Source organism: Schistocerca serialis, chromosome 4 (genome assembly GCF_023864345.2).
Source record: "Schistocerca serialis cubense isolate TAMUIC-IGC-003099 chromosome 4, iqSchSeri2.2, whole genome shotgun sequence".
NCBI lineage: Eukaryota > Metazoa > Arthropoda > Insecta > Orthoptera > Acrididae > Schistocerca > Schistocerca serialis.
In genome coordinates, this window is record NC_064641.1 from 885,428,298 (window position 1) to 885,451,636 (window position 23,339).

Here is a 23,339-nt window from a genome sequence, read left to right on the forward strand (position 1 = left end):
ACAAGAAAATGAACCAATGCACTCTTGCCAGGAATTTTTTACAAATATCAATTCAGCTGTCGAATACTGTGCATCCTACAGTGAAAACGTGCAAGTTTTAACTATTATTCCACAGATATTTTCACAGAAAACAATTTTGAGCCGTATTCCATCAGTATCAAAGTACATGGTAGACAACTCTAGAAGTGTGAGGTCTGTAAAAGGAGTCTTTGGAAGACCAGATCCTTATTATGGTCATCCTATAGAAACAGGTCAAGTTCAAATAGTGCAGTCATTTTATCTGGAAGATAAATGGGACTGTTCTCGCCGAGTGCCAACAAAAAAGACACTATAACTGTAACAGTTGAAGGTCAAAAGGTTGTGAAAGTGAAGAGGTACATGACTGGCAGTAGTAAAAAACTTTTGTAGTTTGTAAGGGCAACTATGCAACTTCACATATTGGAAGATCAAAATTTTATGCACTATGACCTAAGCAGGTAGTTACACACACACACACACACACACACGTAGAGTTCTCCGTTTATGTGTATACTGAGCAAATTTTGAACTTTGTGTGATAACTTTGAAGAATTTACTGGAGCACGTGACATATGACACCTTGATTGGGTGTGTGAAGTTATTAGTAGTCTCTGACGTACAGCGAGAGACTTGTTTGTTTTAAGAATGTGGTGACTGCCCTGGAAAGGCAGGACTGTCTTAACAGACACTTTGCCTGGAAGACGTAGCAGATAACTCTGCAGAAAATACATATGCGACATGGGAGGAAAATAAACTAATTAAGAAAATGTTGCCTTTGACAGTTTCATTGATGAACTTGGTAAATGGTCAGTGAAAGCAGTAACACATCAGCATCTGAAGAAATTGCAACAACAATACGTTGCAGAAGTGGAAGGGTGTGTACAGGCTGAAGAACTATCTTTAGTGCTTCACTGTGATTTTGCTGAGAACTGGTCTGTAGTTCTCCTACAAGGAGTAATGACCAGGTTTCAATTTTTACAAGAGTGACATATTTTCAAAACAAGACCACAAGTGTTGCAGTTATAAGTGATGACACAGGACATGACTCAGCATATGCTTTGCTAGCAATGTGCAAAATTCTTCTATTGCAAACAGGGGCAAAATTCTATTGCAAACAGGGGCAGAGAAGATCATCATTATTTCTGATGGTGCTCCCAGTTATTTTAAAAATCGTTACCAGCCGTTTGAACTGAGTAAGTCACTTGTGCCAACTGACTGGATATACAGTGCTACTGGTCATGGGAAGGGGACTTGTGATGGTGTAGGAGGCCTGCTGAAGCACCATGCTACAAAACATAATCTTTCCAGGCCAAATACAGCTGTGATTCAGAATGCTGAGGATTTTACTAGAGTCGTGAAATCTTACACTTCCACAACCCTCATTCTTTTGTCCAAAGAGGAAATCAAACAATTCCGTGAGCAGAAAACAGAAGAATGGTTCAAACAAATTAATCCTGTGAAAGGAATTCAGAAGACACATTTTTGGACTCAAAGTGATGGGAAAACTCATATTGCACATGCTTTGATGAGCAAGAAAGAAGAAATTTCGTTTGTTCAGCCAACAACTCAGAAACAGCAGGATAATATTCAGATTCACAACCTGAGAATGGGAATGTTTGTGGTGTGTGTATATGACTGTGACTGGTGCATTGCAGAGATTATAGACACCAGTTATGAGTTAAAAGAAATTGTAGTGAACTTTATGCTACCACATGGACCAGCTGCTGGTATAGGTTTCCAGCTGCAGGACAGCAACAATGCCACCACTGTTCACTTCCTGTTCACAATGTTTTGAAGATTGTAAGTGCTCCAGTTCCTATTTGTTCAACAGAAAGGCTTCACTCTATATCAAAGGAAGATACTAAAGCAGTGGAACACAATTTTAGTCCATTGACTGGCTAATTGCAATACAAAACAGAGTGCACAGAAGTTGTATAAATTGAAACCATTAAGTCTTTGGACCTTTCACATATATTTTGGAACCATTTAATATGCTTGAAAAATGAGTCTCTTCCTCATCATTCAAATCTTAAATTATGTTAAATAAGGCTAGATTTTGATTTTTATGAGCCTTTTATGTGATAATGTGGTAATAAAACAGGTTTTATGTATGGCAAAAATTTGAATTGTTTATAAAACCTGTTGAACCTAAAGGTAGTAGCTCTCCTTTTCAGGGAAAGTAGAACTATATGGTACAAATCAACAGAAAAAAAAATCAAAATTTTATGGGTTGGTATTTTTGAAAAAAAAAAATTTTTTTCCATAAATTATAAAAAAGTTCAGAACGCTACAGTAAAAGAACTTTGACAGATAAGTCCAAATGGAGGATTTCTTAGTAATCATAAAGCAATTATCTTTCAAATAAAAAAACCAACAAAATATCTAGAACTGTTCCAGAGACACATCGTTTTCAAATTTTTTTTACAAAATTCGCATTCAGGCTTTCATAGACGAGCTCCTTTATAATTTAAGATTGCAATAGTTCCTACCGTTTTTGCAGGAGAAGCTTGATTTTTGTTTTAGTTAAAGAGGAAGGTTCATATTTTTATAGTCATGCTCCTTTTAGTGAATATCCATAATCTACATCTCAGAAAAAATTGTAAATAATTTCTTTTAAACAAAATCCATGCATGGACATTATAATTTTTTTAAGGTATTGCCCCCTCATAGATACCTTTGCAAAATTTACAATATTGTCACATGAAATGAATCAGTTTGTAGAAATAATGGGAACTGTGAAAAACAATGTTATTTAAAAGAAATATTGAAGTTGCTAATTCATGACTACCATGTCACCACTAAATTGCTGAAGTTGGCTACACAGTATTTCCCTAGGAGCAAATCATACCTGAGAACACTGTTTTATTGCCACTACATGTATTACATCATACAGTTCCTTTGTTTTGAGTCATGTGTTCACTGAATATGCAGTTCTGAGCTCTTGTACCGAGTTGTACCCAGAGTCAATTATAGTTTAAAAATTCAAATGTTGCAATTTTTAACTATTCATTCCAAAAAACGTAAGTCACCTAATGTTACAGTAATAATGTGAAATACTTTTGTAATGAAACAATGGAGTAGAATGATTTTTCATTATTTAATTAAATTTTAGGTTACACCAATCATCTTTTCAATTATTTATGACAAATATTGATTTTATGACTGAAGCAGTATGGAAAGTACAAGTAGGCAGTGTTTTCTTGGACAGTATCTGCAAGATACATGCCTTGTGTGAATGAACTGACCAGTGAAGAACAAGAACTTTTATTATGGAGAAGCAACAGTCATTCATACTGTGATTTAAGTGTTTCGTGTGTGTGTGTGTGTGTGTGTGTGTGTGTGTGTGTGTGTGTGTGTTTTAAAACAGACAGGTACCTGCGCAGATTCTCTCTACATAAGAAAATTTGCTGTGATCCCTTCAAGCCCCATAAACAATCTGTTTCATCTGGACTGCGCGTGAAATTGGTTTAGAAAAGGCAAAGACCTTCAAAATGAGAGGCTTTAGCGTTATTCCTGGGGAGAAAATGTGCCCAACCTCATTAATGAAAAACAAGCAAGTGACGACTCATCATCAGACTATATAAACGACATTAATGTGAAGGTGCAGACTCCTGAAAAATGTGTGCTCAATATTAGCTTAACTAGCTTAGGAGTATCTCCTGCAAAGCTGCATTCAGTTTCTCGGCATAGTCGTTATGCAGCAGCAAAACGAAAATTGGAATCAGCAGCTGGGGCTCTGAAAACTAAAATTTCACATACGTATCAAGTTCAGCTGGCTGCTGATGCAAGCATGATCCCTGGCAGTGATTTAACAGAACTGGAAGAAAAGGCAAGACATCATGATGAACTCATGGACAAAATAAAACAGAAATTTGAATATGCAAATAATCGTGAAAAAATTTAGTTACTTACTCTTGTGCCGCCAACTTGGTCTAGACAGAAAGTCAGTTCCAAATTTCAGGTTTCTGAATATTTGGTACAACAAGCAAGAGCTCTTTTAATGGAGAAGGGTATTTTATCAATGGCTGAGCAGAAAAGAGGAAAGACATTGCCACACAATACAGTGCAAAAAGTAAAGTGTTTTTATTTGGATGATGAAAACACAAGAATAATGCAAAACCGATTACTGGAACATGGTCTGTGCATCACATTGTACCAATATCACCAACCAAGATTGGAGCAAAAAGGCTGAGCTGTGATATGGATTTTAGTATCGTGCAAGATTTCTCAGATGCATTTCCGCCACTAATGCCAGAATGTACTGTGCAGCCCAACTGCTATGTTGCTTGTGCATATGACTATTCTTGGAATTTGGGAATTGTTGAGAAGATGAATTGTGAAGAAGGAGATGTTACAGTAAGGTTCATGCATCCTCATGGACCATCCATGTCCTTCTATTGGCCTGATAATGATGTTTGTGATGTTTCTTTCTCTCATATTTTGTGTGAAGCTGATATCACCACAGCAACAGGCCATACTTATTCTCCAAGCAAAGAGTCCTCAAAAATGGTGGAGGAAAAGTGTTTCTCATATAAAAAAAATATTATCTAAGCATCAAAGTATCTTGTCACATGTGTAGTTCTGAATCAACTTGAATGCAGATTCCAGCACCAGAATTTTGTGCAGTGTCCTCAAAGTCTTTCGTGATGGCATACATGAATAAAATGTTCTCTATTTTCCAGCCACGTCAATTTGAATAAAAATCCTCGAGCCATCTCTGCCATCGTCGTCAGGAGTTCACTGACTGCTACGGTTTCTCGCTTATATGGGCATGATGACATCACCAGCAGCCAATCAGATCGACCCAATGCGGCGCGCGCGTAAGTCGACCAGGGCAGCTAGCGGAGCTAATGCCTGTGGCAGCACCGGTGACGTCAGGTGGCGCCAGGGGCAGGCGCCACGTCTGAAACTGCCACTCCCGCATCACGCATCTGTCTTTGCTTTCTTTCGATGTCCAACGCCCACACCCCTGCCTTGCTGAGTGTGTATCCCTGGTCTCCGTTGAAATCGTTTTTGTTTAAACGAATCTTGGCCGCTTCTTTGATAATGAAGTCCCAACATGTAGACACATGAGCCAACACTCTTGTATTTTTGAACTGTATTTTATGTCCGTTTTCTTGGCAGTGCTCTGCTATGACCGACTCGTCAAGCTCCCTTTGTTTTATATGGCGCTTGTGCTCAGTTCGATGCTCTGCATCTGTGCAAATTGTTTGTCCAATATACATGCTGCCACATTCACAGGGTACACCATACACACCGGGCACTCGAGGAGCAATGTCGTCTTTAACAGGGCGCAACATATTTTGTATCCTGGGGGCGGGGAACACTGGTCTTAGCCCACGTTTCTGCAGCAGACGTCCTAACTTACTGCTAGTTGCTCCACAGTATGGCAGGAATACAGTCTGTTTGGCCTCTTCTACTGATTCACCATGTGTCTTTCGTCGGCGGCCCTTGAAAGTGTTTGCAATGTCTCTTTTGCTGTATTCATTTTCCCTGAAAAAAAAAAAAAAAAAAACGTTTTCAGTTCTGCAATTCAGACTGTAGGTGGTCGTCATCAGAGATAATCTTGGCTTTATGAACCAACGTGTTCAGGACAGCTATCTTGTGTCGATCATATGAATGGTGTCCATCCCAACATTAAATTTACTGTCAAGATGGAGAAGCATGGCAAGCTACCATTCTTGGATCTTTTGGTTGAGTGGAAGTCAGGAGGCCAGCTTGGTCATTCAGTGTAGTGGAAACCAACACACACTGATCAGTACTTGAATGCCAATAGTTTCCACCACCCTGTACACAAGAAAGCTGTCCTGAACATGTCGGTTCATAGAGCCAAGATTATCTCTGACAACAACCACCTACAGTCTGAATTGCAGAACTTAAAACCTGTTTTCAGGGAAAATGAATACAGCAAAAGAGACATTGCAAACACTTTCAAGGGCCGCCGACAAAAGACACCTGCTAAATCAGTAGGAAAGGCCAAAAGGACAGTATTTCTGCCACACTGTGGAGCAACTAGCAGTAAGTTAGGACGTATGCTATAGAAACATAGGCTAAGAGCAGTGTTCCGGCCCGCCCCCAGGATACGAGATATGTTGCGCCCTGTTAAGCACGACATTGCTCTCCGAGTGTCCAGTGTGTGTGGTGTACCCTGTGAATGTGGCAGCATGTATATTGGACAAAAAATTCGCACGGTTGCGGAGCGTTGTACTGAGCACAAGCACCATAAAAAATAAAGGGAGCTTGACAAGTCGGCCATAGTGGAGCATTTCCTAGAAAACAGACATAAAATTAGGTTCGAAAATACAAAAGTGTTATTGGGACTCCGTTATAAAGGAAGAAGCCGAGATTCATTTAAACAACAATAACTTCAACAGAGACCAGGGATACACACTCAGCAGGGCATGGGGGTGGGCATTTGGACATCGAAAGAAACCAAAGACAGATGTGCGATGTGGGAGCGGCCTGCCCCTGGTGCCACCTGATGTCACCGGTGCTGCCACGGGCAATAGCTCCACTAGCTGCCCGGGTCGACGTACGCGCGAGCGCCACATTGGGTCGATCTGATTGGCTGCTGATGATGTCATCATGCCTATATAAGCGAGAAACCGTAGCAGCCCTGGCAGTCAGTGAACTTCTGACGACAATGGCAGAGATGGTCATCGAAAGCACGAGGATTTTATTCGAATTGACATGGCTGGAAAACTGAGAATGTTTTATTCATTTTGTGCAGTGTTGACAGTACTGGCTTTTGACAAAATGCTTAAATATTATAAACAAAATGCTATGTATTTTTACATTGAGTTAATTTGGTTATGGCAGAGGTAAGAAAGTGTTCATATGTCATGTAATGCCCAAGTTGCCCTATATTTTAAAATGTGTAATTTTGTTTCATATATTGCAATTTTTGTTCCATTTGGATATTGTTATGTGCACTTACGCTGTTAATGTCTCTTGGGTAGTAATTGTACAGGGTGTTCGTAAATGAATATCGGGGTTTTAACGCTTTATAATATTTATTACATTCAACTTACAGTTATAAATGGTATGTCCAATGAAAGAGCAACTCAAACAGTTGTGTTTGGCACCAGTGCGCAATGTTTCCACCACAATCCGCTAGATTGATTGAACTTCACTGCATCCAAGCACTGGGTAGGCCGTAAGGGGCCCAATGACAGGGCTTGCTTTGCATGAACCTCCACATTCACTGGACCTAACGCCATGCGATTTTTTCCTTTGGGGTTTCAACAAGGATCGTGTGTATGTGCCTCCACTACAAGCAGACCTCCCTAAATTAAGAAACCAGATTGAAGCAGCTACTGCTACAATCAGTGAAGACACTCTTATCAACATTTGGGAAGAACTCGGCTATAAACTTGATGTGTGCCGTGTGACAAATATTGGTCACATTGAATATTTATTAGGTTCTTCGTAAAACTGTTTGAGTTGCTCTTTCATTTGACGTAGCATTTATAGTTGTAAGTTTAATATAATAAATATTATAAAGCATTAAAACCCCGATATTCATTTATAAACACCCTGCATTTCTCTCCAGTGCCATTAATTTCAAAACTGATTTTTTGTGTGATGAAATTTTATTACTTGTGGATCACTTTCTAATTTTTTTGGTGTTTTCTAAAGGGGGGCAACTGTCCAAAATATTTTTTCTAATTTAATAATAAAATTAAATAAAATTAATTTACAAAAATTTAATTGGACAATTTTAACATGTTTTCAGAAACTACATGTCCGAAAGGATATTCAGGGAAAAAACTGTTGGCATACCATATTTGTTTAAAAACTGCAGCCAATTTTCAAATTTTTACAGTTTGCTTTGAAGTAATGCATTGCATCAAACTTTCAGCAATTGCTACCAACATAATGTATATAAAGCAATAAAAATTGGCATAAGTTCATGATATTAGATAGAAAAGCAGTACACAAAATCTCAGTTCACAACTAGATAATGGGTGTCATGGCCTGGATGACTTGACATGGTATGACATTTAAAACGGTGTGCGCAGTGTCATCTTTGGAGGGCTGTACCTTGAAGCAGAAAATTTTTTGGAGAAAACAAAAAAATACGTGTCCCTTACTTAGTCTCCCATTTTAACAGATGCTTAATTCAATAACATCTGAGACTATTAAGGTAAGATTTTTTTCCTAGCCTGCCTGAACTGATATGGACTACCCCCATAACTGTTTCCACTTTTAATGTTTGTGCTTGACTCTTATTTATAGTAATCAGGAAGGCCACTTTCAAAGAGAACTGCAAGCAATTGAAGTTGAAAGGCAAGATTGCTGGGATGATAGGAATTTGTGGTATCAATACTGTCACTCCATCGACTCCGGATGATGATGATTGTGGCCTCCATTATATGACTTCTCAGCTCTGTAATGTGTAACCCGCTGTTGCACAACCTTGTTGCATTCAGGTTACACATCAGTATGACGGGCACATCCACCCTCAGCTCCAACTCGTGGAATGGCACACCCAACTGTTCTAATGAGTTAAGAAAATCTACATGTGTCGTCTCTTGTCATCACTGTATCGACTGAGATGTAGGTGGTTCCTCACCAGGTACTTAATCAATAATTTCGTGTTTCCAACCAACTTGTTCTTGTCTACAATATTACTCTCATGTTCTTGTCTACAATATTACTCTCACGGATAACCAGTCCTTGTTTTTAGGAGTAGGAGGTAGCCTATGTGTTAAATCAGGGTACAGGCTATCTCCATTCCAAAGTTCATCTAAATCCATCCTGCCACATGAGTGTGAAGGAGTAACAAACATACCAACTTGATGAAAAAAGAAATAAATGATTTCCAGATTGGTGCAGTGCAAATTTTAGAATATTTGCATGTGCAATAATGTCACCTGCCCTCACATGTGTACCTGTGATCAGCAGATATGCTCAAATACCATAATCAAATCCAGCCTCGCTAAGAGCCTATCACATTCTTCATGTTAAGACATGACATCTCTCTGTTATACAGCATTTAAATGACATCACTGTTGTGAGTCTTCAAGCGTCTCGGAAGCTATAACGTAAGCCTGATGGTCAGTGTCCAAAATGCAACAGGCTTGAGTGGAAGTATTGATTAATCCCTTCGAGGTATGTATAAACATTCAATTCATTATGTTGAATCATATTATGTCAGATATGTTAAGCAATAAAAGCATTTTCAGAAATATGGTACAGTTCAAAAGTCAAAGACTAAATAGTTTTCCCTATGAGTAATTATTGTTCCACATTTCCCGTTATGTTCTTCAAATCAATATTAATATCCATCACGCTTCCACTATCATTTGTTAGTGTACTACCTAGAGCAACACAATTTGTTCACTTGTTTCAGAGTTGTATTTCTGACAGTCATGTTTGACTTCACTTCCTTGTCCAATGTTTCTATTACGATCATTTTGGTTTTCTTTCTGTTTAACTTTAGCTTATGGTTGCGTGACAAGATAGTCAATATACTAAAAAGAAAATAAGTAATTTCCTTTTCTAAATCTTGTACGGCTATACCATATACAAATCTAAAGCAACACCTTTGTTAACCAGTTATTTACATTCCTTTTGTTTCATTTGTCATTGCTTCAAAGTACATTTTCAATAAACAGATAAAACAGAAAACCAGAGAAAATGGTTTTGTTGAATGATTCTTCCTATGCCTGTTCTAGCCACTTTTGTCATGCCATTAATGTATCTTTCTGTACAATGGTCTTGCACAAACTGAGGATCAGTCATCCTATCCCTAGTCTCTTCCAACTTGCCTAATTCCCCAAAGAGTACCTTCCAGTCTACTGTGTCAAGAGCCATTTCTACATGAACAAATATTGTTTGTTTTCCTTTTCATTTCAATCCTTTTTTATTAGATAATACATAGAGCTCTTGCAACTTCTCTCTTCCTTTATATATCCTAAATCTAAATAGGTCAATCACGTGCCCACGGAATTGCCCGATGCACCTGGAGCGGCCGGTGGTGGTGGGGACGCGTATGTGAGGTTTGTGTCCTGGCGTCCATCTCTGTCTGCTCCGTCCTTGGCCCTTGGTGGAATGGAGCGTTCGTCTCTGATTTTCCTGATTGCAGGCTCCCAGGCTATGCTGAGATGGTAGCCACTGTCGCGGTTGACTAGGTTGTTGTGTAACTGCATTTCTATGGACTCTTTGATACTGGGTCCCAAAATCCGTTTGTACTGCATATTTTCTTTGTGTCCTCAAAATTGAAGGTGTGCTTCTCATCAATACTATGTTCGGCCACAGCAGATTTGTTTGATTTTTCCCGCTGCATGGAAAATGGTCTTCACTTTATGTTTCTTGAGAATTCTCGCGATCCTGGCTGTTGGAGGACCTGCATATGGCAAGAACGCACAGCCCATTGCTTCGCCTTCATCCAATCTCTCTTCTCTCTTCTTGTGGTCAGTCTTCAGAGCTCTCCTTATTTGTGTCTCACTGTATCCATTTTTCCTGAAGGTGTCCTTGAGGTGTTGCAATTCTCCTGGCAAACTTGCTTATCACAGATGGACCTGGCCCTGTGCACTAAGGTGTTGGGTACAGAATTGCATTGCACAGGGTGTGGCAGCTGGTGGCAGCTGTTGGCATTAAGATAGAGATCCGTGTGTGTTTTGTTTCTGTACACTGAGTGTCCCAGTGTGCCGTCCATGTTTCTTGTGATCAGGATATCCAGAAAGGGTAAGCTTCTGTTCTCTTCTATCTCCATGTTAAATTTGATATTTTCATGTATACCATTGAGGTGTTGATGGAACTCTAGCAGTTTGTCCTTGCCATGTGGCCAAACTACAAAAGTATCATCAACGTACCAGTAGAAGGCTTTTGGCTTGTGTTTAGCAGTGTCCAGCGCTAGCTTTTCGAAGTGATCCATGTATAAGTTGGCTATGGCTGGTGCTATGCACCACATTTGAAATAGGTGGTGGTTAGCACATGGCAAAAGAGCTTGAGGATATCCTCCTCAAAGTGTTCTTCGAGTAAAGCCAGGGAGTCTTCTATTGGTATTCGTGTGAATAAGGACGTCACATCGAAGCTGACTAGTACGCCTTAATTTTCCAGCCGGCCAACACTATTAACTCGCCGACATGTGGTATTGATAAGCATTTATCACAGATGCTAGAACCCTTGGTGGGTTACGGTCCAGCCGCATGCCCTGTAGTACCTTTACAAACTCAGCCGAGTTTTTCACATGGTGTGGACCGTAACCCACCAAGGGTTCTAGCATCTGTGATAAATGCTTATCAATACCACATATCGGCGAGTTAATAGTGTTGGCCGGCAGCAGGAAGTGGAGAGCGGTCCAGCAGAGAGATCAGCCTGCAACCGGCGATATCCCGACACTTCGCCTCAAGGTGATGGAGACGCATTCCATCAAAACGTTGCTACGAGACAATGACGCTACTCGGCTGACAACACGTGAAGATTTCATATATGAAATTCGCCGAGAAAGCCTGCACTCATATATAGCTTTAACAATGTTTAGGCTAAAATGTTCTCATGATGAACAGAGTCTAAGGTCTTTAATGGTTGTGAAGGACCATATAGAAAACAGACATAGTTCAGCTGTGACCAAACAAAGGCTGTGTAAAATAACAGCAGAGAGTATCTTTCTAACCACTGGACCTGTCACTAATAATGCACTTTCAGATCTTCAGATCCCTTGCCGGCAGATGCTTCAAGTGTGGCAATAAGATGAGCTGGTCACCAACACCAAGGCACACGAACTTCACTGATTCATTGAAACTAAGAATGCTACTTCACAGCTGCAGTAGGGTTCAGTAAAAACATGACATATGTGATTCAAATTGACACACATTTATCTGGGGAAAAACTGAAGCCTGTGGTTTTAGCCCATATTTTTAGTCTTTTTAATGTTATTTGCAGTTGTTTCTAGAGCATAAGATAAACAACAGCTTGAAAAATCATCCACAAAATAAAGCAATGAATAGATGGTTGGTTGGTTGGGGTTTAAGGGACCAAACAGCAAGGTCATCAGTCCCTTGTTTCAAATGTGGTCCATTCCGATAGTGTGACATCTCAGAAAAGTCAGAACAATAAAAGGGAAAAGGCTAAAAAATGTAAAAGGGCAGTCATGTTGTCAATGGTAAAAACAAAATGAGGTAAGTCAGCAAGAGAGCGAACCCAACGCTATGCTGAAGCAGCAGAGGCAAGACCACCTGCGACTTAAAAGGTGCAACCGCTATAGGAAAAGGAGACTAACCAATCCTTAAAAAAAAAAAAAAAAAAAAAAAAAAAAAAGAGTAAAAGGGGAAGAAAAGAGGATCTCAGCCAGGGATGGGAGTCAGGAATCTCCAAACACGGCTTACAGTGGGAGATACCCCAACACTCACCGCCTTGCCCCAACACCAGAGAGAGATAAAAAACCTTAAAACTGAGAATAAAAACCACTTTCCCGGAGGAAACCGAGAACCAGGGCGACCACCCGGGAATCGTCAGCCAACATCAAAGGTAAAGTGTGGGGGAGTCTGTACATAGCACACAGAGCGAAAAGAAGGGGGCATTCAACCAAAATGTGGGCTACTGACTGGGAGGCTCCACAACCACAAAGTGGGGGAGGCTCATCACACAAAAGAAAACCATGGGTCAGCCTGGTATGGCCAATGCAGAGACGACACAGTGTGGTCGAGTCCTTTCGGGAGAGGTGAAAGAAAGAACGCCACGGGCCTTAATCGCACGAAGTTTATTAGACAGGGAAGTAGCCTCCCAAGAGTTGGCCCATGATTTTGCGAAGTGGGATTTGACATGAAGCCGTAAATCCGCTGCAGGAGGGGTTACAGAAAACGGGGGGTAAGTGACTGCTCCCCCAGCAAAACGATCAGTGAGCTCATTACCTGGGATACCCACATGTCCAGGGACCCAAAGGAAGTCAATGGAACAAGCAGCACGGTGAATATCAGCGGGATGGTCATTGATGGCAGAGACCAAGGGATGGCGCAAAAAACACCAGTCAATAGCCAGAAGGCCACTCATTGAGTCCGTACATAACAAAACGCAGTTGTGTTGGGAGTGTTTAATAAAGGTAAGGGCCTGGGAAATTGCCATCAATTCCGCAGTAAACACCCCACATGTAGGTGGCAGCAGATGATTTTCCGTTCCAACAGAGGACGTGAAGGCATACCCCACATGATTAGCAGATTTAGAGCCATCAATGTAAAAAACAACAACATCCCCAGCATCTCGAAACTCCCATAAAATTCGGCGGAAAAAGGAACGGAACACCATCGTGACGGGGAGGGGGGGGATTGAATCTTTCGGACCTAGGAGGGGAGATCCATCCGAATCCGAGGCCGAGGGATTAACTAAGGGGGGGGGGTTGGAGGGGAGGGAGCGAGAAAGACAGGACAAAGAAGGAAGCTGAAAATCACGGCAAAGAGACCCAAGGTGGAGCCCAACCGGTAAACCCGCCCGAGGGCGGGAATCGGGTGGGCGACGTCCATGGTCTGTGAACAGGATAGAATAGGAAGGATGAGTGGGAGAGGAACGGATAGCAAGTGCATAAGACATCACAAGCTGGGACCGCCGAACAGAAAGGGGGGCCATCCCAGCTTCAACCAGGAGACTATCAATAGGGCTAGTAGGGAAGGCACCAGTGGCCAAACCGATACCACGATGGTGGACTGGATCCAGTACGTGCAGTGTGGAAGGAGCAGCCGAACCATAAACTTGGCAACCATAGTCCAAGCGAGACAGAACTAGAGCACGATAAAGACGGAGAAGGAGGGAGCGGTCCACACCCCAAGAGGATTGGACCGGGAAGCGAAGAACATTGAGTTTACAGAAACATCCTACCTTCAGAAGTCTGATATGGGGCAGCCAAGTGAGCTTGTTGAAAAGAAGACCCAGGAAACGAAACTGTGGGACCACAGGCAATCGTTGTGCATCGAGATAGAGCTCTGGATCAGGGTGGATTGTAGTACGGCGACGGAAGTGGACCACCCGTGATTTTAAAGGAGAGAATTGAAACCCGTGTGAGAGGGTCCATGCAGAGGCACGCCGTATAGCTCCCTGGAGCTGCCTCTGCAGAGGCCATCAAAGAGGAACTAACCCAAATGCAGAAATCATCCACATACAGGGCAGGGGCAACCAAAGGACCGACAGGCCACAAGTCCATCGATAGCAATGAGGAAAAGAAGTACACTCAAGACAGAACCCTGTGGGATGCCTGTCTCCTCGGTCCATGGAGAACTAAAAACAGTACCAACCCGAACCCTGAATGACTGATGGAACAGGAACTGGCAGATAAAAATCGGGAGTGGGCTCCGAAGACCCCACTGATGAAGTTTAAGTAAGATGCGATGGTGCCAGGCCGTGTCATAGGCCTTGTATAGGTCAAAAAATACTGCAACCAAATGGTGGCACTGGGAAAAAGCCTGCTGAACTGTGGATCCCAAGCGAAGTAAATGATCGATCGGAGACCATCCCTCTCAGAAGCCACACTGGTAAGGGGACAATAGATTCAGAGATTCGAGGACCCAATTGAGTCGATGGGCTACCATCCGTTCAAGTAACTTGCAAAACATTGGTCAGACTAATTGGCCGATAGCTGTCAACAAAGAGGGGGTTCTTACCAGGCTTAAGGACAGGAACCATGATGCTATCCCTCCACTGAGAAGGGAAGTCACCCTGGAGCCAGATATGGTTAAACACCCGGAGAAGATGTTGCCATTGTGGAGCACTAAGATGTTGAAGCAGTTGGTTATGAATGGAGTCTGGGCCAGGGGCTGTATCATGGAAGAAGAAAGTGCAGAAAGAAATTCCCATTCAGTAAAAGGTTCGTTGTAAGATTCTGACTGACAAGGGGTAAAACACAAGGTGGAAGCTTCGGTCCGCTGTTTCTGGTGAAGGAAAGCAGCCGGATACGAGGCTGATGCTGATACCATTGCAAAATGGGTCACAAGATGTTCCGCAAGAATCAACGGGTCCGTACAAAGGCCATCTGGGAGCTGAAGGCCTGGGAGGCTGGACTGCTGATGGCAGCCTTGGAGAGAGCGAAGTGTAGCCCATACCCGTGACATAGGGACAGTAGAACCGAGGGAAGAAACAAATCGTTTCCAACATATCCGTTTGCTCTGTTTGATTAAATAACGGGCTTTAGTGCGAAGGTGCTTAAAGGTAATAAGGCTGGCAACGGATGGGTGCCTCTTAAGGTGTTGCAAAGCTGGACGGCGTTCACAGGTGGCAATGGCAATGGCCGTACTCCACCATGGGACTTGACGGCAACGAAATGGTCCAGATGAGCATGGTACAGCAAGGCTAGCAGCGCGAACAATCGCGTCAGACAAGTCACGTAGGACGTCATCAATACAACCTGTCAAAGAGGGAGAAAACACGACTTGTGCAGTGTATAGAGGCCAATCGGCACGTTGGAAAGACCAACGATAGCCTGTCCATCAGGGAGCGGGAAGGGAGAGAGAGAATCAACGGGAAATGGCCACTATCACAAAGGTCATTGTGTGGTGACCAGTGTAATGAAGGGAGGAGAGAGGGAGAAGAAAGAGAAAGATCAATGGCAGAAAAGGTACCATGGCCGGCACTGAAATGAGTAGGGGAGCATTCATTAAGAAGGCACAAGTCGTGGTCTGTAATAAACTGATCTAAGAGAAGACCTCGTCTAGATGGAAATGCACTGCCCCACAAGGGATGATGAGCATCAAAATCCCCAAGAAGGAGGAAGGGAGGAGGAAGTTGCTGAAGAAGGGCAGTTAAGGCAGCAGGTGTAAAGAGTCCTGTCAGGAGGGAGATAAAGATTGCAAACCATGGCCTCAGAGTCCAGGTGGACCCTAACAGCAACCGCTTCCAATGTAGTTTGAAGACGAATCCACGTGCTAGCAATTTCTGTACGGACCAACGTACAAACGCCACCAGAAGCCCGCAGGGGTTCGACCCGATTTCGACAGAAAACACGGGACCCACAGAGGGTCGGTGAGTGATCATCAGTAAAATGAGATTCCTGTGGAACCACACAAGCTGCAGAGTAAGACGAAATAAGGGATTTCAATTCCGGAGGGTGACGGTAGTATCCATTACAATTCCATTGGATAACCACAGTACGAAGATTGAAATGGGGGTTGAACAGGCTAAAGCCAGTCATACCGCCGGGTCACCACCTGTCACTGACAAGGAGGGGGTGACATCCATGAACGACAGGTCAGAATCTGGTGGTGAAGCCGGGGATGGGACCTCTGGTGACACCAGAGGCTCTTTGTCGCGGGACTTGTGTTTCTTCTTCCTTTCTGGTTGAGATCGAGGAGGGCTGTGTGGCATAAAGGAGCCAGCTCCAGCAAGATCGGAAACAGAAAGAGATCGGGCGACCTCGGGGCCAACAGACCGGGGTTCTCGCGTGGCAGCAGACCTTTGGCCTGGAAGGTGCCGGGAAGGGGCATCCCGGGAGGGGCGCCCTCGACTGACAGACGCCGAAGGAGTGGGACACTTCTCCGGCTGGGGAGGGGGAGCAGCACCCAGAGGAGAAGGTGTGGGAGCCGCAGGGAAGGGGGTGAGGAGAGGGGTCCGGGATTGGGGTTAGGAAGGGGGAGGAAGGTGTGAAGATGTTACTAAAGCATAAATAGACATCATGGACACAGGGTGAAGACGTGTATACTTCTTACGAGCCTCTGTGTATGTTAAATGATCAAGGGACTTGTACTCCTGTATCTTCTTTTCCTTCTTATATACTGGGCAATCTGGTGAACATGGAGAATGATTGCCATGACAATTAACACACAAAGGAGGGGGAACACAGAGACTCCCTTCATGGAGTGGATGTCCACAGTCACCACAGAGAGGGGCCTGCGAACAGCGGGAAGACATGTGTCCAAAATGCAAGCACTTAAAGCACCTCATAGGAGGTGGGATGTACGTCTTCACATCACATCAATAAACCATAATCTTTACTTTCTCAGGGAGGGTATCCCCTTCAAAGGCCAGGATAAAGACACCAGTATCAATGCAATTGTCCTTAGGATCCTTCTGAACACGCTGAACATAGTGAACACCCCGCCGCCCGAGATTGTCCCAAAGTTCCACATCAGTTTGAAGGATGAGGTCCCTGTGAAAAATCACACCTTGAACCATACTGAGAGACTGGTGGGGGGTAATGGACACAGGAATTGTGCCAAGATGGGTACAGGCATGAAGGGCCGCAGACTGGGCAGCTGAAGCAGTTTTGATCAGCAACGAACCCGACCGCATCTTGCTCAGGGAGTCCACTTCACCAAACTTGTCTTCAATGTGTTCCACAAAGAATAAAGGTTTGGTATTGATGAAGGTATCCCCATCAGTCCTGGTGCAAACCAGATAGCGGGGGAAAGGTTTCGCCCTTAGCCGACAGGCCTGACCCTCGTCCCAGGGGGTAGCCATGGAAGGGAAGGCCGAAGGGGCAGGAGAAGCAGTGCTAGAAGAATCAGTTCCACACAGAGAGACGGCCGCAGAAAAACGGCCAGAGTTCTGGACCCGTATGCGTTTCATTTGCATAGTGTCCGCCCTGATACCACCCACTCCGATCAGGGGCTCTCCTCACGGGTGCCACCCAGCCACAGCAAGGGCCGCCTGGCACGGCGGCCTTTGCCGGGAGTTCTGATGCTCCAGGATGACGAGCAATGAATAGAGCTCCCTAACTGACGACACTATATACTCTTGATGAGGGTTGCAAAAAGAGTTACTGCGAGCACATTCTATGATGGGAACGCAAAACATTGTAGGCCCTATTTGTACAGCTGTCAGATTCTGAAGGTCTACATATACATGGATACTCTGCAAATCATATAAAAGTGCCTGGCAGAGGGTTCATCGAACCACCTTCACAATTCTCTATTATTCCAATCTTGTAGAGCACGTGGAAAGAACGAACACTTATATCTTTACGTACGAGCTCCGATTTTCTCTTATTTTATCATGGTGATCATTTCTCACTATGTAAGTCAGCGCCAACAAAATATTTTCACATTTGGAGGAGAAAGTTGGTGATTGGAATTTCATGAGAGGATTCCTCCGCAGCAAAAAACGCCTTTATTTTCATGATGTCCATCCCAAATCCTGTATCATTTCAGTGACACTATCTCTCATACTTCGTGATAATACAAAACATGCTGCCCTTCTTTAACTTTTTCAATGTACTCCATCAATCCTATCTGGTAAGGATGCCACGCCGTGCAGCAGTATTCCAGAAGAGGACGGACAAGCGTAACGTAGGCAGTCCCCTTAGTAGATCTGTTACATTTTCTAAGTGTCCTGCCAATAAAATGCAGTCTTTGGTTAGTCTTCCCCACAACATTTTCTATGTGTTGCTTCCAATTTAAGTTGTTTGTAATTGTAATTCCCAGGTATTTAGTTAATTTATGGCCTTTAGATCTGACTGAGTCATCATGTAACCAAAGTTTAGCGGATTCCTTTTAGCACTCATGTGGATGACCTCACACTTTTCATTATTTAGGGTCAATTGCCAATCTCTGCACCATTCAGATATCTTTTCTAAATCGTTTTGCAATTTGTTTTGATCTTCTGGCGACTTTACTAGACGATAAACGACAGCGTCATCTGCAAACAATCTAAGACGGCTGCTGAGATTGTCTCTCAAATAATTTATATAGGTAAAGAACAGGAAAAGCGAATGTCAGAAATCACTTCTGTTTTACTCAATGACTTTCCATCAGTTACTATGAACTGTGACCTCTCTGACAGGAAATCACGAATCCAGTCACATAATCGATACGATATTCCATAAGCATTCAATTTCACTACAAGCCACTTGTATGGAACAGTGCCAAAAGCCTTCCAGAAATACGGTATCAATTTGAAATCCCTTGTAAATAGCACTCAACATTTTGTGCGAGTAAAGAGTTAGTTGTCTCTCACAAGAACGATATTTTCTAAATCTGTGTTGACTGTGTGTCAGTAGACAGTTTTCTTAGAGGTAATTCATAATCTTTGAACACAATATATGTTCCAAAATCCTGCTGCATATCGACGTTAATGACATGGGGCAATTTAGTGGAATATATTAGAATTTGGTGATTTACACAGTCAAATGCTTTTGTTAGGTCACAAAATATGCCAATCACTTTCAGTTTTTTGTTGATAGATTCCAAGAGTTTGCCAGTAAATGCAAATACTGCATCTTCTGTTGACAAACCTTTCTGAAATCTAAACTGACTTTTGCTCAACATATTGTGTTCACTGAGATGCTTAACTATCCTGGCATGCAATAGTTTCTCTAAAACCTTTGAAAAGATTGTCAGTAGTAATATTGGCCTATAGTTAGCAGTATCCGTCTTATCCCCCTTCTTATACTGCGGTTTTACAACTGCATACTTAAGCCTCTCAGGAACTATTTCTTACTTAAGTGACGCACCAAAAATGTGGCGAAGGACTTTACTTACATGGCTGGAGCAGTATTCTAATAATTTGTTAGAAATGTTGTCAATTCCAGCAGAGTTTTTACTTTTCAGGGATTTAATAACTCTTTCAATTTCTTGAACAGTGACTGTTTTTACCTTCATGTGTTGTACTGAACCAGGTACTCTTGCTTTCAAAAGATTGATGGCTGGCTTCATGGACCCTTGTAAACCTATTTTTTCTGTTACTGTCAAAAAATTGTTGTTGAATGTGTCTGCAACTGTTTTTGGATCGCTAACGAGATTACCATCACTTTTGATTTGGATATTTTCACTACACACTGCATTTTTCCCCGTTTCCTTCTTTACAAATTTCCAGATAGTTTTTACTTTATTGCTCGAATTGTCAATTTCTGCCTTCAAGCACATGTTCTTTGCTGCCTGAATGGTCTTATTCAGAACTTTATTGTAGATTTGATAGTGTGTAATCCTATTGTTATCATTTGAACTCCTGGCTGCAGCATATAGTTCTCTTCTTGTTTTACAAGAGATTTTGATGCCTTTAGTAATCCAAGGTTTGTTTCCAGATTTGAACAGGTTTTCTCTCACTGATTTTTTAGGAAATGCTTCTTCAAAAAGGTTTGTAACTTCATTGATAAATATATTAAATATTAAATCTTGAATTAACATCAACTGTAGCATATACAAGGAGACCAGTCCACAAGCTGTAATTGCTGATTAAAGGTTTCAGTGGTGTGTCTGTTTATAATCCTAAATGTTTTCCAAATGAAATTTTCTTTTCTTTGTACATTCATTTGGTTTAGAGTGAGGAAATGCCCTTCATGATCAGAGAGATCATTTATAATATTTTTCATGGTTAAATTATTGCAAATATCCTTATTTACAAATACATTATCCATTAAAGTGCTAGAGCTGGCAGTTACTCTAGTTGGAGTGTCCACCAATGGTACTAAATTGTAACAGTACATTACATGTTCAAAGTCTGTTTTGTTTCTATTTTCTGTTAAAAGGTCCACATTGAAGTTACCCATAACAATGATAGATTTAGTTTTCCTACATAGGTGGGACAGAAGTGATTCAGTTTGTCTTAGAAATACATTTAGATTTCCAGCAGGTGCCCTGTAAACAGCCAGAACAATAACAGTTGCATTGTCTGCTGTTAACTCAATGCCATACACCTCAAAATGTTGTTCATCACAGTATTTGCTTAAATCTAGGGATTTATACACTATATTATTTTTTACAAATATTGCAACACCACCTTTTCCATAACAGATCTACAGTAATGAGTAGCTAAACTAAAGTTCTCAATCTGTAGCCTGTGGATTCCACTCATAACGTAAATCAGGCTCACTTTCACACTCGTCTTTTAAATTTATTAGCAACTGGTCTATTTTATTCTTGAGGCTACATATATTTTGGTGGAATAAAGACAAAGTTTGATTTTTTCTCACCTCTGCATTTGCGTCATGTTTGCTAGGAGTGGCTTTTTTCAGTACATTAGTTGATAGTATTGCTTGAGGTGTGGAAAACTCATATCGAACACACGAGATAGATGCTTCACGCAACTGTGAATCCTCATCTCTCGTGTTACTTACCATAAAAAACGCCGAGTTTGTTTTCTGTTGGGTGTAGGATGGGCAATAGTCACCGCTCAAGATGTTGAATTAGTTGTTGGTTCCGCCACTGATGATTCTGCTGCTTTTGAGCATACTTCTTTTTCTTTTGCTGAGACTGGTCCCATACCAGTACATGGAATTTATTTGTTCACTCTCTCTCTGTTCGCAATGATTTCATTTATCAGTTTACATACAAAGTTTTTTCCTTCATAATTTAGATGCATTCTGTGTTTGGTATGCTGGCATCTGTCCAATTTGCCTATATCAAGGACGCTACATTTTCCAAACAAAGGTTGTATATGATTGTTAAGTATGGAGCTATTGCATCAGCATACTCTGAAAGGAACCTAACTGGTATACAGTCTGGACCAGAGGACTTGCTTTTATTAAGTGATTTAAAACGCTTCACTACTCTGAGGTATCTACTTCTACGTTACTCATGTTGGCAGCTTTTCTCGAATCGAGTTTTGCAATATTTACTTCGTATTCTTTTGTGAAGGCATTTCAGTAATTGAGATCTCTGATTTCTAGACATACAATAAGCAGGGAGAGTATCACGACTGTACCTTCTGAGAACCAGGGTACTGTCCATCAGACCACATTCTGTTAAAAACCATGTGGAGGTAGTCTTTCACATCAATGTAAATATTGTGTGACGTGCTGTAGTGCATTTTGTCTGTCCCTGATGATGTACTGAGAGTCACAGACATCACATGCTCTAATCTTTCTAACAAAAGGGGCAGTTGTACTCTCCAGTGTTACTGGACATTACGTCGACCTGTATTCTCTCAACTACGTTGCATCTTAATTGAGATGAAGGATCCTAATTGTCATTGTATTTAATTTGTTCAAAGTATTTTGCCATTCTCTGAGCTACAGGTTCTGGTCTAACAATCAGAATAGCACCAACTTGTACAGCCACTGGAGAGTACGCATTACCTTTCTCAGTAATCCTTTCCATCAACTTCAAACTTTTGCTGATGGTGCAAAACTGTTAATGAACTGTAAAATTTCTTGTCATAACCACAGTTTCCTCTCTCTGCTAATGCATCAAGCTTTTGCCTGAGCAACGTAGGATTGCCAGCAGATAGATCTGATGAAATAGATTTTGAATATTTCATCATTAACAATTTACTTAACATACTTTGAAATAATAGACACATGGTATAGGACCAACAACATTTAAAGCTTCAAAGTTTGCGAGATCATGATGACATATCTGAAACTAGTTGTAGCAAGATAGTTTTACAGCAGCTTTTTGGTGCATATATTAAAATGTAAATGCTGGTAAAGGGAAAGCCTACTGGTTGTCTTATAAACATTTTTAGAACTACAGCTAAATAATCAAAATATGCTATGGTACAGTGAAAAATAATAGGCCATATTCTGTCAACGAAATAGCATAAATCGTAGACTTCTTTATTTCCAAGACCCGAACGGTTAAGATATGCAAAATATGCTCAATCACGTTAATTAAGTATTTCCTAGAAAAATGGATTAGTACTGAAGTGTGAGTTTGTAATCAAGGCAAAAAAGCATTATCATAATGAGAAATTCAGCATTACAACTACGCGAATCGCATCAAGGCTGAATTCCCAACACTGAATGCAACATTGTTTTCATTCTAAAAAGACGCAAGCAAAACTGACAAAAAGTGTTTAATGCTACACATAAACACCAATATTTATATGAGCGGCTAAAATAAATTTAAATTTATGTACACGTTTAAATGTTATACTTACTCGCCTGATCTGTTGGGTTCATATATTTACCACTCTTGGTGGTATTTATTGATCTCCTACCCATTTTGGAGGCTGTTGCAGCTTGTACCTCTTAAGTTAACCTTAGTTTACTTGCACTCAGAACTTCTTAGATTCACTGTTCTTATGACAAGGAGTCATAACGAACTAATATTCACAGGAGAACTGATGTGGCACTTCGTGTCCTTGCAGTTTTCTACGTCTACGTCCAAATACATATTAACATCACCGCATAAATACCATCCTTCCACTTTCAGTATAACAACAAGACGCCGACACTCGATCAACAAACCTGTCAAGGATGTAACTAAATCAAGATGCCGACTTTTTTTAGCATTTATCTTTGGCGCACAGTAAGTCGTATTGCAGTGAGCCAGTACAAATATCGACCACATGTAGAGAAAAGTGTGCAAGTTCTCACTGGCAAAGAAGAGCGACTACACAGTCGATGACAGAATAAAATTTGAAATTCACTTTTATTTCCATTTTCAAGTCAATATACGGGATGGTAAAGCTCTTTTCAGACAGTACTTTAGTATATACAGTTGCTTCATCTGCGAAAA

At 41.5% G+C, this 23,339-nt stretch overlaps 1 protein-coding gene across 1 annotated transcript in view; it reads right to left on the reverse strand.

Moving 5' to 3' along the window:
• LOC126473550 (WW domain-binding protein 11) overlaps window positions 1–23,084 on the reverse strand; it is a 96,106-nt gene extending 73,022 nt beyond the window's left edge. The window contains exon 1 of the mRNA XM_050100680.1: window positions 22,759–23,084. Coding sequence (XP_049956637.1) covers window positions 22,759–22,822 — 64 coding nt within the window. The 5' untranslated portion in view covers window positions 22,823–23,084. The remainder of the gene's footprint in view (window positions 1–22,758) is intronic.
• Between the last annotated feature and the right edge of the window lie 255 nt (window positions 23,085–23,339).